At 37.9% G+C, this 17,655-nt stretch overlaps 1 protein-coding gene across 8 annotated transcripts in view; it reads right to left on the reverse strand.

The window, feature by feature from the left end:
- EPC1 (enhancer of polycomb homolog 1) overlaps positions 1–17,655 on the reverse strand; it is a 54,866-nt gene that overhangs the window by 35,998 nt on the left and 1,213 nt on the right. The window contains exon 1 of one of the 8 annotated variants that reach the window (XR_014173565.1): positions 5,082–5,584. The exons of 2 other annotated variants lie outside the window; for them this stretch is intronic. Coding sequence is in view for 2 of the 6 variants with exons in the window: in XM_081932641.1 (XP_081788767.1) it covers positions 5,082–5,234 (153 nt within the window). In the remaining 4 variants the exon portion in view is untranslated. Of the gene's footprint in view, positions 1–4,543; positions 4,566–5,081; positions 5,586–6,220; positions 6,241–17,655 lie in introns of those variants that run through there. 5 more of the 8 variants (XM_081932641.1, XM_081932646.1, XM_081932644.1 and 2 more) reach the window with 5 other exon arrangements.

Genomic DNA, 17,655 nt, shown 5'->3' on the forward strand with positions numbered 1-17,655 from the left:
CCCTGCCCCTGCATCCCACTTTTGCAAAAAAACAGGCAGTTTTTTGTAAAAACAAAGGCGTTTTTGCCTTCCCTCAGCCCCCAACAGCACTCTGCAAGCTTCAGCAGGGCTGGGGCGTTTTTGTCTTGCCCTAGCCCTGCTGAAGCCTGCAGAGTACTGCTGGGGGCTGAGGGAAGGCAAAAACTTTTCTTTCTTACTTACCTCTTCGAAATCTTGGTGAGTCTTATACACCAGTGTATCTTATCGTCCGAAAAATACAGTATGTCTCTTTGGTAGTCACCTGGTAGTGGATAGGCTGTCATGGTTTTTACCAATTGCAGGTAGTTTTCAGAACGATAGAACTCATTCAGTCCAGAATATATTCTGTCAGTGAATGAGGGATGCATAGTAGGTTTTTGAGGACATGTGTAATGGATAGTTTATTTTGTTGGTGTTAGCCTTTGTTGTGAATCAATCATGTAGTAGTAACGCCAGTCTCAAAAAGAGCAGCAGTCCTCCAAATGCTGAAAAAACTTTCCACAGATCAATGAATTTTCTAATTATCACCCAATGCTTCATTTATGCAGCTGCTCTTACAGGTGACTGATTCTGAACTACTTTCAATCTAGATTCAGACTAATTTAAGAGAATAAAAAAATCAGCCATAGTTACCTTGGTTGATTAACATCCTGTAGGAAACTGAATGATTCGCTTAACTTGATCTTTCAGTGGTTCTTGATCAAATGGTTCTCTCTGATCATGTCTATGAGTTAGATATTGGTGTACTATGTTACACTAGTTCTGCTTGTAGTGACAGGCCTCAGTCAGTATTACTGGCTAACAGGGCCAAAGCAATCAGATGATCCAAGCCATTATCTTTATGAAACTGATCAAGGCAATTATCAGAATCTTTATGGCCCGGTATCATCAATAATATGCTGATATATTCAATACAATACAATACAATACAATACAATACAATACAATAGTAGAGTTGGAAGGGACCTTGGAGGTCTTCTAGTCCAGTATTGGAGATCTTCTAGTCTAGTATTAATAAATGAATAAATAATTCATTTATTTGTAAGATCTAACTTGAGAGAGGCTATACATGTTCAGAAGCAATGACTGGATACAGTGATTAGATAGTGCAGGGGTCTCCACCCACAGGCAGTGGCCCATGATCAGGTTTTCACAAATAGTTAACCTTGTATTTTGATTATTAGAGCACTTTGTGATACTTGATCAATTATAGTTAGTAAAAATGTGGTGGCTGTTTTTCATGGGCTTTTTACCCTTGAATTTATTGTTTCACTGCTAAAGCTACTGTACTGACTGCCAATTTGTTAATAGTGAAACTCAAGTTTGTTTTTAAATGTATACAATTCTAGGTATTTTTGTACCAGTATATCTTCACTTCTTTGAATAACTGATTCCTTTACAGTTACAATTCTGTTTCATCATTTAAAAATAAAATAAAAAATAGACATAGTCTATTTGCATTGGACTTAATTTGTTATGAATCTTGTCAATTAAGCAAAGCATGGTTTAACATGTGAAACCAATCATTATTGTCATGTAGAGAAAAGCCTCAATTTAAGATATCGTTGGGGGAAACTGGTTCATTATTTCTTTGCTTAGTCTGTCTCGCTTCCAAAAATAAGGAGAAGAATTAGATGGAAGCAGTTAAGGAGGAGATATAAGGAATTAAAATCCTAATACTAATGGAATTGTAGGAAAAATTCTGCACTGCAAAAAAGGATTTAAAAAAAGTTATGTGTTCCATATGCAAGAAGCCTCATTTATTCACAAGGCTATTTTGCACATTCAAATTCTTAATTTTATATTCAAAACTTCCTCCATTCTATAATGCAATACTATTATAGGAAAATTGGACTGTTGTTGAAACTGATAGCAAATTCTCCAAATAAAGAGCATCAAAAATAGCCCTATTATTCTATTGGCGATTGAGAATATCTGATCTCATATTATTTATCTGAATTAAATGTAAGTCATCACGTCAGTAATATCATTCTTTGCAGTTACCCTGTTTATATTGAAGCACAAAAAATGTATTCACTTAGCTGCTATAAACAAAATGAGAATGATCTGATTATTAAGATTTAAGAAGTGAATATAAAGCTGCATTTATACTGGCCAATATATTAACCCTGGATTCACTTTCTATACAAAGCAGAAAAACAAATTTGAATTTTATGTACTTCCTACAGCAGTAAACGTAGGTGAGATGAGTATCTGGAAATATGCAGACCTGCAAATATGTTCATTAAAACATGCTACTGTAAATATAGTACTATAGAATATTAATAACAACTGGATCTATACAGGAAACATGTGGCAATAAGTTAACAAAGCAAGCAAGCAATGATCTAAAGAAATCAAGCCAAGTTATGGTTAAGGGGGTTCACAAATACTGGTTATATTGGCACATAAGCACCGGGTATTTATCTTATCCAAGGTTACTATGCACAAGTAGCATGCTAATAGACAAAGCTTGATCATTCAAGCAAATTAAATCAATCTGGTGGAGATAATATGAAATTTACATCCAAGATCTTGATTTGATTTTCTCAAAGAAACATGTATTTTCTCAAATGAGAAAGACACCAAACGGTGGTTAGAATATCTACTGTGAACAACTAAAAACCCTGAAAGATACATGCAGGACAGGACAATAATAATTCCTCTAATTTTAGTTCAAAGAATGGGTAAGACTTGGGGATGAAGTTCAGAATCTGGTATATTTTTTGTTATTATAGTTATATGCTCAGGAGTTGATCCTACAATATGTAAAAGAAGATGGTCTTGGCCTTGGTCAACAATTATTTGCGGATGTATTTGGATTTACTGTGCCATTCATTTACTATATGGCTAATTATTGAAACCTCTCTTTGTCACAGCCTCTATTTCTTCTTCCTCTTGCTCACTTGTGGTTTTATCTTAAGAAAAGCACTCAAACTGCAGCCAGCATTTGTTTCTTCTAAGTTGGCTAAAAACTAGCATTCTTGGAAAGAATGATGGCACTAGAAGTTTATGTTTTGCAATGTATTGCATTATTTTCCCATTTTTAATTAAAATTAAAATGAGGATAAGAAAGGTGCCTGGTGGGCTATTACTTACAGTGATAACTATCTGAAAATTTTACTCTTTTCCCACTTCCAAATTTATCTCCCAAAGTAGTTTGGCCAAGATAGTGTTCTTGTTTCAGACAGTCTGTGGACCTGTCCTCTTGTGAACATACTGCAATAATACGTTGAGATGGTTCCTAAATGTTTTTTATTATTATCTATTTGGTTATATTCTATCCAATTTCTTCTAACCTTAGTATGTTATTTTCTTAAATATACCAAATTTAATCAACAGGGGTTTCTTTACTTCCCATTCCAAATCATTATGCAGTCATTACTGCTTAATTTCCATTTATTTTGAAGGATTGCTTTTGCACAAAGATTTTAACAACTTCGGGACTCTAGATAATCACAATTTTAGGGATACCTGACTTAGCAAAGTCTGATTGAGGTTATATATATATAATTTTCTACATGATTTGTAAGTAATTCTATGTAGGATTCATTTAAAGCCTTTTATGCTTGCATTCTTTTTATCCCTTCTTAGTTTTGACTTCCTTCTGAACTTCTTGTTCAGAATTTTAAAATGCGATTTCATAGGATCTAACTTGTAAGAAAGTCTTACTAAATTTAACAGTCTTGCTATCTCAGCAAACATATACTATCTATCTATTAATTTCTATCAGCAGGACCTGAAGCCTAGTAAGTCAGCGTATCTCTATCTGTCTAAATATGGGCACCTGCACAAATTCAGGATAAAAGAAAGCCAGCCTAATTTTTAGTTCCCAAACTTACTATTAACCCAGGAGTCTCAAGGAACAAATAGAGGAGAAACTCTAGGTCTTGTCAAATTGATATTAAGCCGATTTTACTAAAAACAGGTTTTGATTATGCATTTCATATATGAATTAAGCAGAACATGCTTTTTCTTTAAACACCATGTCAATGAGACAAACATGTTACAATTCAATCTTTAAACATTTGATGCCAAGGATACTGTGATACAATCAAGTATGATGCATGTATTAATATACTAACTTTTCTTAAGTAAAATGTGCCATTTATGCGATTTATCCAGTTTTTTTGAGATTATGCACTTCCTATATGCTAAAGAAATTATTGTATTATGTACATTAGTAAACATGATTGGTATTACATTAAAATGTTAAAAGATGAGTATTTTACTGTGACGATTATGACTCCTAAATACTGTTTCTGCTTTTATTGCTGTTCACCTCAAAACTGAATTAAATTAGTGGCAACCATATGGGTTTTTAAAAAAACTTGGTGAAATGACCTGACTAATTTAATTGATTTTCTGTATCAGTTGAGTAGTCAACAAGCCAATTTTATTTGGGGAAAACAGTAATATATTTCTAGCGGGCACTTCAGTTAAATAGCATCAGACTGTAACAGGTTTTCATCCCATTTCTTGTAATTTCTTCCTGTAAACTGAACATCGCTTTTTTATTACTTACCCATGCAGTTCAAGAGCCTACCTTCCTTCCCTTAACTTAACTGATAGTTACAGAACTGACAGATGAAACCCCCCGACTGGTGAACGTCAAAACCATTCATGCTTGTAGCCTGGCCACTAATTAGAATACAAAGACGCCACCTAGTGTCCAATGAGCGGAACCTCCGCGCCGTTTCAGCTCGCATTGTCGCAGCTGCTGCGGTATTAAGGCCCAGCCCAACGAACTAGAGGCATAACAAAATGGCGGCTGCCCGCCGAATCACGTGACCCCTTTGTGCCTTTCGGGAGGCTGAGGGGAGCCCAGCAGGCGGCCTGTGCACTCGAGTAGACATACAGAGATATCTTACGAGGGCATCCAGGGCTATTAGGGTACAACATCACCCTCTTCCCACAGGGAGAGGGGAGGAAAGGGGGAGGAAGCGGGGAGAAAATGGCGGCCATTTTGTGCTTGCGCAGAGGCGATGGTGGGGGCCTGGGTACAGGGCGATGGCGGGGCCCGGCTCGGCCGGAGTAGGGACGGGAGGGGGTATCTCACGTACCGACTCCTCTTCCTTCTCCATGCCCGTGGGCATCTGCGGCACGGCCCGGTTGATCGAGGCATACTCGGCCAGGTCGGGCAAGTCCTCGCAGCGGAAGACGGGAAGCGGCTTAGACGCGTCCAGCGCCCGGGCCCGGAACGACAGTTTGCTCATGTTAGTCGTCGGCGGCTGCAACTGCTATGGCGGCTGCTGCTGCTTCGGCAAAGGGGGGGGAGGCAGCGAGAGTGCTCCGAGCTGAGAGCCGGACCCCGCCGAGAGCTCTCATGGAGGTACCGGGGCTCCCGCGGCGGGGCGGGGCTCGCTCCGAGGCGGGTCCCAGCGGCGCCGGGTGGCGCGGCCAGGCTAGGGTGCCGATTTCTCTCCTCGCCGCTCCTGGTCTGCTCAGTACGCCACGGCCAACATGGCGGACATTAAACCTCGACTGGCCGCCTCTTTCAGCCAACCCCAGCGCCACAGCCATTCCCACACTGCATCGCGCAAAAGCGCGGGCACGGCGTTGCTGAAAAGAGCGCGCGGCGCGAGCACAAGGAACGGGCACGAAAAAGCGGCGGTTTTGACACTCTCGCCGGTCCGAAGTAGGTCTAATCTTTCTCGGAGCACCGTAGTTGTTCGGGTAGCGCTGAGGCACCCACCCCCACCCCTTCACACGCTAGCAAACGAGTGGAGGGACGACTGCATCACTGCCGCCTGGAGGAAGATACGGGAGAGAATATACGCCTCAGCCCTAGGGACACCGGGAACATCTCCCCAGGCCTAGAGGGAGACTGTTGACGTGCGCGGCCCGGTTCCGTTTAAACGTATTGCGGCAGGGAGAGGATGGTGGCTCAATATTCTCTCTAAATCCTATTTTCATTTCTTCCCAGGCCACTTTGTTCTCTCCTCTGTAAGACAGGTCTCTGTGACATCAAAAATTCTATAGAATTGACAGGAGTGCAAATCTGTTATACACAGTATTTAAAACCGCATATCCGATATTTTAAAGTTAAGTTTCCAGCAGAAAAAGTTGGTTGTCAGCTTATTCAAATAAGACACATTATGAAAGAAATAATTGCAACATCAGTATTATGAGTGCTGGGGCACTTCAAGGAATTTCTTGACTCCTTATCATCCTTCTTTTAGTTTATCCTATTAGCACTTACCAAAAGCAGCAGAGCTTTTTTGAGGGGACAAATACATATAAACCTCAGGCAAGCTTCTTAGATACAACTTGTGCTGCAGCCTATTTCAGCATTAAAGACCACACACCATAGCATTTTCAGTTCTAGTTCTTATTTTTATTTATAATCCCTTTCAATTAATAAATCAATAGTCTTCACAAAACTATAGTTTGGGATAAAAACACAATAAAAATTTAACACGAAAAACAAAATTGTAATTATTTAAAACAGGATATATATTTGAAATACAGTGAAAATATTTGTTTGCAAGGATGGCCTTAACAAGCCTGCCTTAGGCCTAGTTAGAATAGCCAGTCACTAATTCTGAAAACTAGGAGATGATATTTTATCTGAGGGGATACTATTCCAGAGGTGGGGATGGAAGTTACTGAAAAGGTTTATTTGTTCTGCCTCTAACAGCAGGTGTCGTCAAGCGAATGCAATCTTCCAGTTATCCAGGTCCTAAATCATGAAGGAATTTAAAGGAGACAGCCAGCTAGAAACCAGTGCAGCTCTTGAATTACAGGTGTTACATAGGTGCCTCAAGATGTATGCATTCATTCATTACAACTGGTCCAGGGTTGTATTCTGGTGCAGTTGTAACTTCCAAATGCTTTTCAAAAGCTGTCCCACCTGGCGTGCACTTCAGTAGTCCAACTGAGAGATGTCTTGGATGTAATAAGACGATGGTTATGGGCTCTGAGTGGGGATTCCTGAAAATGGTTGTAACAGCTTCCATCTTGAGCATGAGTTGTCAAACCAGGTGAACCAGATATTAGAGCAACTATAATTTTATTTATATAAAGCTAGAACTCTGCCTTTTGTAACTTCAACTGGGCAAAACAATGCACTATAGAGCAATAATATTTGAATCAAGTTATCTCTAGTGGGCTAACTTAAAAAATGCATCTAAGAATCCAGGGCCCATTATCCCCATGCGGCTGAAATTTTAAGAAAAGGATCTTAACACCAGATGTATTAGCAGAGTTGTAGCTGCTACAGTGCTACCGCATGACCCTGAGTTTTGCTGCAGCCAGGTGATCATGACTTCCAATGCGCCTAACCAGCTTTCCACAAGCAAAGCCAATGGAGAAGCCTGCAGGAAATAGGAATTCATTCTCACTGCTTTTTTGCCCATCCATGTTCATACTGCTTGTTGATTTAAGAAAATATATCTGTAACAATGACCCAATGGTTCATGGGTTACCTAGTTTGGAGGAAAAATGGTAACTTAATGGAATCACCAGGCTTCAAATCCAGAGCCACTCCATATTTCTGAGATTGAGTCTTACTCTAGAACAGATGAAGACAAGAAACTCATAGCTGGATTATACATTTCAAACTCCTCGGAGGCTTATTTGAAGAAATACTTCTCATAAATATTACACAATGGATATAAAGAGTTCACATTATTCTGTAATATGTACGTTGCATGTATTTTGTATTAGATTTTTCCATTTTAAGAGTATCCAGGTTAGTTAACAAAAATAGAACAATCAAAATAAATATGGCTGATTGTAAAAATCAGAATTCAGAAAGACAAGATGGTAGCAAAATATTGATTGTGAGTCTCATTTAATTGTTATACCCATACATTTCTATAGAATCCACATTTCCTGCCCCATAAGCCATAATTGTCCCGAAAGTGCTTTTTCAGGAGGCAACTGGATTTCTTGTTTTTTCTTTGAAGACATTTTGCTTCTCACCCAAGAAGCTTCTTCAGCTTTAATTGGATGATGGGGAATGGAAGGGTTTACATTCCTTACAGACAGCTGGTCATCTGAATTCTTTTAGAGAGTTGTTAAGGCCACCTTGTGGTTTATCTGTATTCTCAGGAACACCTGAATAGTGCAAGTGGGTTTGTAGCAGGGTTCCTCAAACTTTAGCCCCCTGAAGCCATTAATCCGGCCTGCACCTGACCAAGAGGCTGCCCTGCCCACCTTTTGGCCAAGCGCAGATCTTACTTTTGCGAATTTGTGGGCTGGAACTGGAAGGTAAGGCCAACAGTTTTGGCTGGCAGAGTGCATCTGGGGGCTGGGAAGGCCAAAAACGGGATGCAGAGGCCCTGGGAGGGGAAAACGGCATCCTCCACTTCTGCTTTTTAGCTTGGGCTTCCTCTGTCCATCTGTTCCTGGAGTCTGGGCGGAGATCAACCAGCATGCTCCAAGCAGGCAAGCTGCTGCAGTGATCCTGGAGCATCCAGCCCGACCCAAAAGAGGCTCCTGCAAACCAGTGGGGGCCTGTTGGTGAAGCAGGCCTGGCAAAATGCGAGCAAGCTAAGGAGCAGGCGCTGCAACAGCCGCCCCTGCTGCCTTGTTCCCTCCCCCCCTTTGCTTGGCTGCTTGTCCTTCTCCCACTTGGCAGTTCTGAGGCAGTGGCCGGAGAGGCTGCCTGCCCCTGAAGGAAGACAGCTGTCGCCACCACTGGCAAGGGAGACAGGAAGGGGTCGGCAGGCCGGCGGATGCCCCCACCTTAGGGATTCCTTGCTAGATCCGCTCCTAGCGAGGCATGCCTGGTCCGATCCTGCTGCCAGACGCACAGAGTCCTTGCCCAAGCCTGTTGTGCACATCCAAAGGGTGTGGGTCGGTAGGCAGCTGGCATAAGGGTGATGTGGGCAGTGCAGCCTCACAGTCCGCAGCAGCTGCAGAGTGTCTGGGTGGAGGGCGAGATGCCGGTGTCTGCCATTTCCTTCAGATCCAAAAGGACCAGCATCCGCCAAGATACAGGTATCCGGCAGCAGGGACTCTGCAGATGGCCCTTCAAGAAATAGGCATGGCGGCAGCAGCACTGGCAGTGTTGGGGGAGGCATGTGATGTGGACCACTGGACACGCTTGCTCCATCCCATGTGGCTGAGGCAGGGGAGATGGCTGCCCGACACATCCAGCAGGCCGGACCGCTTGTCTCTCCCTTTGGCTACTGCTGTGGGTGAAGACAAGGTGAGTAGGATGTGTGACGGCTGCTACCTACTCCATCCCGTCTCTTGGTTTGCAGTTGGGGAGCAGGTTGTCATCTCCTTGACCCCTTCGCAGGTCTTGCCCTTGGCCTCCCTGTGGAGCGTATTCCCCTTGCGAGTAGAGGTGATAAAAGCATGCCCATTCCCAGCAGGCAAAAAGCAATCACACCCAGTTGTTTGCAACCCCCCCACGATCACATCCCTCCCCCTAAATTGGTCCTGCCCACCCAGTCACATGACCACCTAGCCATGTCCACCCAGCCAGTCCGCTTCCCCCACAACAGTCTAAGGGACCTTGAATTAGCCCCCGTTTAAAAAGTTTGAAGAACCCTGGTTTGGAGCCTTCTTGGCTGCAGGATATGTTCTGTCCTGTGTCCTTTCACTGTCCCTTCCCCATCTAGTCTAAGCTGAAGAAGCTTTCTGGATGAGAAGTGAAACATCTTCAAAGAAAAAACAAGAAAGCCCAGTTGCCTCCTGAAAAAGCACCTTTGGGAAAACCATGATCTGGATGACTGAGAATTTCCATAGACTTAAGTCATACGTTTTTATTCTGCATATTTGCAACTTGCATGTCTTCTGAACGTGTCCTGATAAATATATTTAATATAGTTACTATGTGTTCAGGATTTTTTTTTGGCTTCAGATAAAAATGAATACTACTTTTGAAAAAATGACAAAATTTGCAGGTTAATTAACAGACTTAACACTGTGCTCAAATTTTCTAAGCTATTCTTTATTATTTTTTTAGTTTATTAACTAAACTAAAATGGCTAGGATTAGGACAAAATACTCAACCAAAACCTAACAAGCCAAATTAGATAATATATAAATCAGGCCAGTTTATCAAATATTCTCATGGCCGATAGTGGACTGAGGTATCAACTTTTTATAAAATATTGGGAAGAAATATTGCCTGCCTAAAGGCATAATCCTATAACCCTTTTACAAACTTTTGCTACATTGACTCATTCCTTCCTGTGTTATAAATTTGTGTTACAGCTGCAGTAGCACATGCATTTTAACTAAAGAAAAATGACCCTAAAATATTAGTTATGAAAAAGGAAATAAAAAACATAAGTTAGCCACAAACATACAAATTATTATCTTAATAAAATAGTATAATTTCACATTCTTTAATCAAATTCCATAGTCATGTATATTTACTTAGAGCTCAATTATTTATAATTTAGGCAAATTATTAAATTATGGTAATAACTTATTAACCCTAAATGACAATTTTGAAGAATTGTCTAGAAACATTGGTGGGTATGTCCTCCTGCTTGATCCCACTGAAATGCACAATTAGCTAAAATAACTAAGAATAAAATTAATGTGTCTGAGCTGAAGCATAAGAGTAATAAACTGCAATGATGTCAAAATGACCTGTCGTGATGTCATCATGCAAATCACACAAGTATGTAAATTGTATAATTAGGCCCTTGTCATTCAGTATCCTCATATTCCCCATGGATGCCCTTCCTTACAAAAGCTAATAAGGTTTGTCCCTATTCAAGAATGCTACTTGTAAGCACAGCCAATACCTCTGAATGCAAACTGCTGAGATGAACTGAATATATGACAAGTATTAATTTCATATCTATTACCTTTGTTGGCTGTTATTGACTATATGTTTGATTAGATGGGTCTGTTTTGAAACTGACATTTTTAGTCAAGACTGGATAAGACCACTGCCTGTAATTGAAAAAAGGCAAGGAAAATATGCTTTTAAGTTCAGGAAGAAAAGATGCTCCTATTCAGATTTGTTATTTGGCCACTTTAGTTTCATCTTTTCTAGCGCCGAACTAAGCCTCAACTTCAATAGTGATTTTTCTCTGTTTATCAGAACTACATTATACAATTAAATTTAATTAATACAGGGCACCAGCAGTATGAGTTGTATAGATTGTTGCAAGAGTCCCAAAGGTGTTTTTTCAATAGGCAGCTGGATGTTCTGGTTTTTCTCTGAAGATATTTCACTTCTCATCCAAGAAGCTTCTTCAGAACTGACTGGATGGTGGGGAATAGAAGGATTTATATTTCTTGCAGACAAGCTGGTCATTTGCATTATTTTAGAGAGTTATTGAGGCCACTTGGTGGTTTATCTGTGTCCTCAGGATCACCTGAATAGTGGAAGTGGCTTTGGAGCCTTCTTGGCTGTAGGATGTTTTCTGTCCTGTGTCCCTTCATCATCTAGTCAGAGCTTCCTGGATGAGAAGCGAAATGTCTTCAAACAAAAAGTCCAGTTGCCTCCTGAAAAATACTTTTGGGAAAATCATGACCTGGATGACTGAGAATCTCCACAGACCCCAAGTCATAAGTTTTTGTTCTGAATTTGCATTATTTTAGAGTGTTGTTGAGGCTACATGAAGGTTTGTCTGTGTCTTCCGCGTCACCTGAGTAGTACAAATGAGTGTGGAGCCTTTTTGGAACTGCTGAAAGGACTGTGTTATGGAACTGTGTTTTCTGCAGGATGCCAAAGACATTTTAGCTATGTACTTTGAGATGGATGCCCTTCAAATGGTGCGGGGATATGAATGGATTTCCAGAAAAACTGCAGACTACAGGAACCATTTCAGCTTCAGTTGAAGATGCAGACAACACAGACTCAATCCTGATAGCCTATGTTCAACACTGAAGGAAACAGGGCAGAAAACATCCTGCAGAAAGCACAGCTCTACAATACAGTCCTTTTAGCATTTGCAAGAAGGCTCCACACATGTTTGCACTACTCAGGACACAGACCATGAGGACACAGACAAACCTCCAAGTGGCCTCAATGACTCTCTAAAAGAATGCAAATGACTAGCTGTCTGCAAGAAATATAAATCCTTTCATTCCTCACTATCCTGTCCAAGCTGAAAAAGCTTCTTGGATGAGAAGCGAAACGTCTTCAAAGAAAAACCAGAAAGCTCAGTGACCGCTTGAAGCACCTTTGGGACAACCATGAGACTCTCCATAGAGATAAGTGCAAGGTGATAATTTTCCTTCTTTTCATTTTAAATCTTAACTGAATTGATATGATAATATAGATACAATGATTAAGGATTCAGTGATAACCAGAGATCTGGTTATAGTCACAGTATGTTTTTGGAGAAAAATTTCCTTACTTCTAATATGGCAGATACATCCAGAAATATTCTAACCAATTCATTTTTGCTCTAGCTCTCTCCTTTCACTTAGATGTCTTAGTTTTGAATCAATTTATGTATAGAGTAGTGTGTGTGTGTGTTTTCGTAGAGGCTTTCTCTCCTAGATGGTTGAAGCTGAAAAGTACTGTATTCTGTGCAGACATATAAAAATGATACTTTCCAACTATAATTATCTATCTGGTCACCATTATAAAGATCTATTCCTTTTTCAACACTTCATCCCAATCTTGTTCTGGGGTACAAGACTATTATCTAATTATTTTAAGAATTATCTTTATTGCTATTAATGTTTCTCAATTTCTAAATATATTTTGAGACAGTTAATATTATTTAGAAGAGATGTAAGCATTTTATGGCCCCAGGGAACATCAGTCTTTGCCTACCTCGCATGACATCAAGCAGAAATAATAGGTAAATAAGTATATGCCATGCACGCAATACAACTGCATTGCTATTTTTTTCAATGTGCATGCACATGCAACTTCACAGCCCCAATTTCTCAGGTGGCCATTGGAAAAATTGCCTGTCCGATTTAGAAGATGGTGACCAATTAGAATAGTAGTAATAAGAACATAATGTAATATAAAAGTTTAAAAAAGCACAGACCTGGGAAAAGTACATGTCAAAGACCAGCAGTTCTTGAAGTCTGGGGATATCTGGAGATCTCTGAGATCCTTTCAGGGGGTTTGCAAAGTCAAATAAATATTTTTAAAGTTCTTTGTTTTAATTTCTAATATTGTACAGTAAATATTGAAAGAAATAGCACACATAAACGAGATATTTGGAGTCAATCACTTTTAAGAATGTAAAGAGAGTCAGATCAAAATGTTTGATAATCACTGGTATAGGCATATACAATATTTGAACAATAAAAAAGAATTTCAAGCATGCTTAGCACATTGTTTTTTGTTCTCCGTAGTAATAAAAAAGAAGAGACTAAAAGCTGAGATTCTTAGAGATACACATTTGCACATTTCACTGTTGAAAATAGAATTTTATAATTTTGGAACAAAGAATGATCCAACTAGTATAGCATCTCATAAAGTATTTGATGACAAAGTCAAATCCACACGTATTTAGATAAGAAAACAGCAACACAAGCTCCTTCAGGTATCTCTACTACATCTACAGTCATTTTGAACCCCACAATGTAATTGAATAGTGTTTTAGTATAGTCACAGATCCAATATTATTAAATTGTTAGGAAATAAAATGTTATTCCGGTTTGAACAATAGAAAGGTAAATTCAGTGGGAATGTGCATATAAGAATCTTAACAACCTTTCTACTCATTTCTGTACAGGAAGGGACAGAAGGCTTCCTTTTGGACAGCATGGAGAGCCTGAAGTCACTGTTTCACAATACTTATCTGGAAGTAAATTGAATGCAACCTTCTGAGAAAATATAAAATTAACTTAGAAGTGCTTTTGATTCAGTTAATAGTGAAAATGGAACTGTAATTATGAGTTAAATACACAAATGGCTACAATTTATCACCATGCATTATGAATTATTGGATCAAATCACCGAAAATATTAGTCCAAATGAGAAGTCCATGGCACAAGGGCCATTTGTAATGCCTGGGGAGATATGCTAAATAGATCCACCTATAGGTCTTTTCTTTAATTCTACTTTAAACTGAAATATCTATAGTCATTTTGAAATGACAACTGAGGATAACCTACTTTTTGTTATTTATTATGCTACGTCACACAGCAAATACAAAATGGCACCTTTTCAGCATCAGTTGTTCATTTAACCAATACAAGTATTAACAGTCTTCAAGCATTTCTTGAATTAAGGCTTCTGTCAATTCCGTTCAGAAAATAAACATTGATTGTTATTCAGAAAAAAAGTATCAAGAAGAGTAACAAATGTAACTTGAATTTCACAATACTAAAAATTCAAAAACTAATCTGTCTAAAAATAATGCAGTAAAATATTTTTTTCAAATAATGCTTTTAAATTACAAATCCTGTTCTAGAATTTCAGATATGTGCAGGCTCATTTGTAGTTATTCACAAGGAAAGCTAAACTTTGATTCCAAAACGCTATGAAAGGTGGACCATGAAAACCTAAAGTTTAAATTAAATTCTCCCCAAGCAGAAGTTTCACTTCCTAGTTTCCCCCCCTACCATTTATAGAATATATACCTTAAAGCAATGGTTCTCAATCTTTTCTTCACTATAGACTCCCCTTTAAATACCTTTCGTGGTCAGAGACCATGCCACAGACCCCCCAAGACTTAACTCAAGATTTAAATCATAACATTTCTTCAAGGCTTTGTGGGCCCCCTTTGATGACATCATGGCCTCCCAGGGGTCTACACGCCACAGACTGAGAACCACTGCCTTAAATATAATTTAACACAACTTTTTAAAGACCATTTTTCTCATTTTTATATTAGCTAGTTTTTAATGCTTTTTAAGTTTCTACTCCTTTTCAGTAGCTTTTTGTGCCTTCCAGTAATTTTAACTATTTAGTTTTGTAAATTGGTTTATTTTATGCCATTTTACGCATACCTCTCTTTGTAAAAACACCCACAATTATACATTAAAACTGTCTGTGTTAAGTACCTTTCTGATCTGTTCATTCATCATCCTATCAATCTTACGCCACTTTATGCGTCTGGAGTCAGTTTAATAATTTCCCCTCTTCATTCTTATCATCACAAGTGTAGCCGCCATGTCAAGTTATAATCTCCATATCATATAAGTCAGCCTAACATGATGTAAAACAATGCAAGAGACTCAATGATTTATTTATGAAGTAATACATTGGACAAATTATTTTTTAGTTGTATTTGCTAGTAAATCTAGCTTTTCTACTATTCCATCTGAAAAAAAATTTTTTTTAACATTATGTCAGTCAAAGGTCTATTAATGTAGTTTAATGAAATAGCTTAAAAACCTGATTTAATTCATTTATGTATGAATTCATATGCATGAACATATTTCACATTAAGCTGTTTTACCTTACTGGTCACTACTTGTTTAGTCATTAAAAAGTCTCAATTCTAAATGTTTTGCAATTCTAAGAGCTAATAATTTTTAAATGATTTAACTGTTAGTAAACCTCTTAAAAATCTTGTGATTTAAAAACATAAAAAAACATAATCAACAAGTAAATGTATCTTTCTCATATACTAATCTGAACTATTTGAAGATTTAAAGGTACAGATTTAACAAAAAGCAAAATTATACCTTTTGCACAATATGATCTGTCTGAATGCAATCTTTTCTATCAGAATGCATACAGAATGGTGAGTAAATGGAAGTCTCTACCTCAATCTGGATAACAACTGGCTTTCCAAAGCCAAACATTCAAACACCTTTTCTTCCAGCAAGTGCTATAGAGGCTGCACCCATATATTAAGGTAGCTATTCACTGTATGGTGCAATCATATGCTGCACTGCCACATTTTATTGAGATGGAAGCTGCATGAGTTGCATTCCTAGATCTGTAAGAGAACATCCATGATTGGTCTTTTCAAAGAGCCATTGTTATTATATAGTGAGGCCGTAATCAATGAAAGCATTTTCTGCTTAGTAGAAATAATTGTTATTCATATACTTAAATATAGATTTAATAAGCTAAATAGGGAACTAAACTATATAAATTCTTATGTTACAATTTAATTACAAATTTTAACTAAGAATAATGTGATTTAAGTAATATTAATTCTGAAATACACAAATACATTCTACAAGATGCCATTTAATCTGTAAATAAATATTGCTTCAGTTCAAGAAAGAACTATTTTGGAAGAACATGTTTAATGCCAGCTAGTATTTTTGTACATACACAACATCCTGTTTAAAAGTGTCTTTATAAAACTTATATAAAATATTCAAAGAAGTTCACATTAACTACACTGAGAGATTAAAAAGAAAAAAAATCCTTCCTTCCCTATACTTTAATAGATTTATTAACCTGTTGCATTTTCCCAGATATTTTGATTATTTCAAATTATATAATGTAAATCCTTTTACTTTACGAATTGTTCATGTATAAATGTATCTTTCCATCTTTTTTGTATCTTTTTGTTTATACTGTGTAAATTTACAAATGTTTGCAGGAAACAGGTATTTGATTCTTAATGTATGTATCGAAGTATGTATATATGGTTTATATGTACTCAAAATAGGTGAAAAACTACTTAATTTTAAAATGTATATAAAATTTGTCTTTTCCAGCTTTATTTCTATTCTTAATTAAAGCCTATGCTATCTACAGAACATTTTAAAAATACACACATTGTTGTTGTTTTTAAAAAGCCAATCCCAAACTATTATTTGGTATGGCTTTTTTACTTTTTTAAACAAAAAAGAAAGAGTTTAAGACTCTGACAAGTATTATGAAAAACATTTATCTAATAATGAATCTATAACACAATAAAAACAGTCACTTTTTACAGAGAATATAAAATTGGCTTTAGCTATTAGAAAATCTTTTTAAAGAAAAGATAAAGCCATGACTAAATAATGAATTAGTTCTCCACATACCTCAAATTTTTTAAAGGAAGTAACAAAAATCCAAACCCTGCCTCTAGTCTCACAGAACAACAAAGGACTGTGACGACACGTCTGTTATGCTGTACACTGAACTTCCAAGTATATTGATTATTGCATATATTGCACAGGATCCAAACTATAATACATGTATTAATATTTAAATCTTGGTTTTTTATAAGGAAAAAAGAAATTATGATACAATAGATCAAATCTTGCCCCACCTTTCTCTGCCCCCCTCTTTTCTTGGTGAGACGAACATAAATTGTTTAGGAGCCCCACAGCGCCACCAACACAGATCAATACAAAACAAAAAAGATTTCCCATTGTGTACAAATGAACACCCCCCCCCCCCGAAAATTGCCCAAAATTACAAAATGTCTCATAAATGAATCTTCTCAAAAGAACACGACATTTCAATGCAGAACCATCATTCATATTTTTATAGAAAGGTTTTAAAGCAAGTAACAAAAAAAGAGGCGATTGGGGAATAAAAAAAACCAATGTTTAGTAACAGACATAACTTAATGTAAATCCTGCTATATCAATCTCCTCTTTCATTATATGAAGGACAGTTTTCAACAATCCAATTTAAGGAGGCTTTTCCCAATTAATCTCAAACTCAAATAAACTGAAGCACATTTCTTTATCAATGTACTTAGTTCCTCTTTTGTAAAAATATGTGTTCTGCTCCGGACACAATTATCCTCCCTGGAGATTCCAACTCCACCTTGAAAAGATCTCTGTTGTTGGCAGTTCCATCAACGGCTCAAGTACAGGGGTCTAATTTATTCACCATTAAGA

This window comes from Natrix helvetica (genome assembly GCF_964273705.1).
Source record: "Natrix helvetica genome assembly, chromosome: Z".
Lineage (NCBI taxonomy): Eukaryota > Metazoa > Chordata > Lepidosauria > Squamata > Natricidae > Natrix > Natrix helvetica.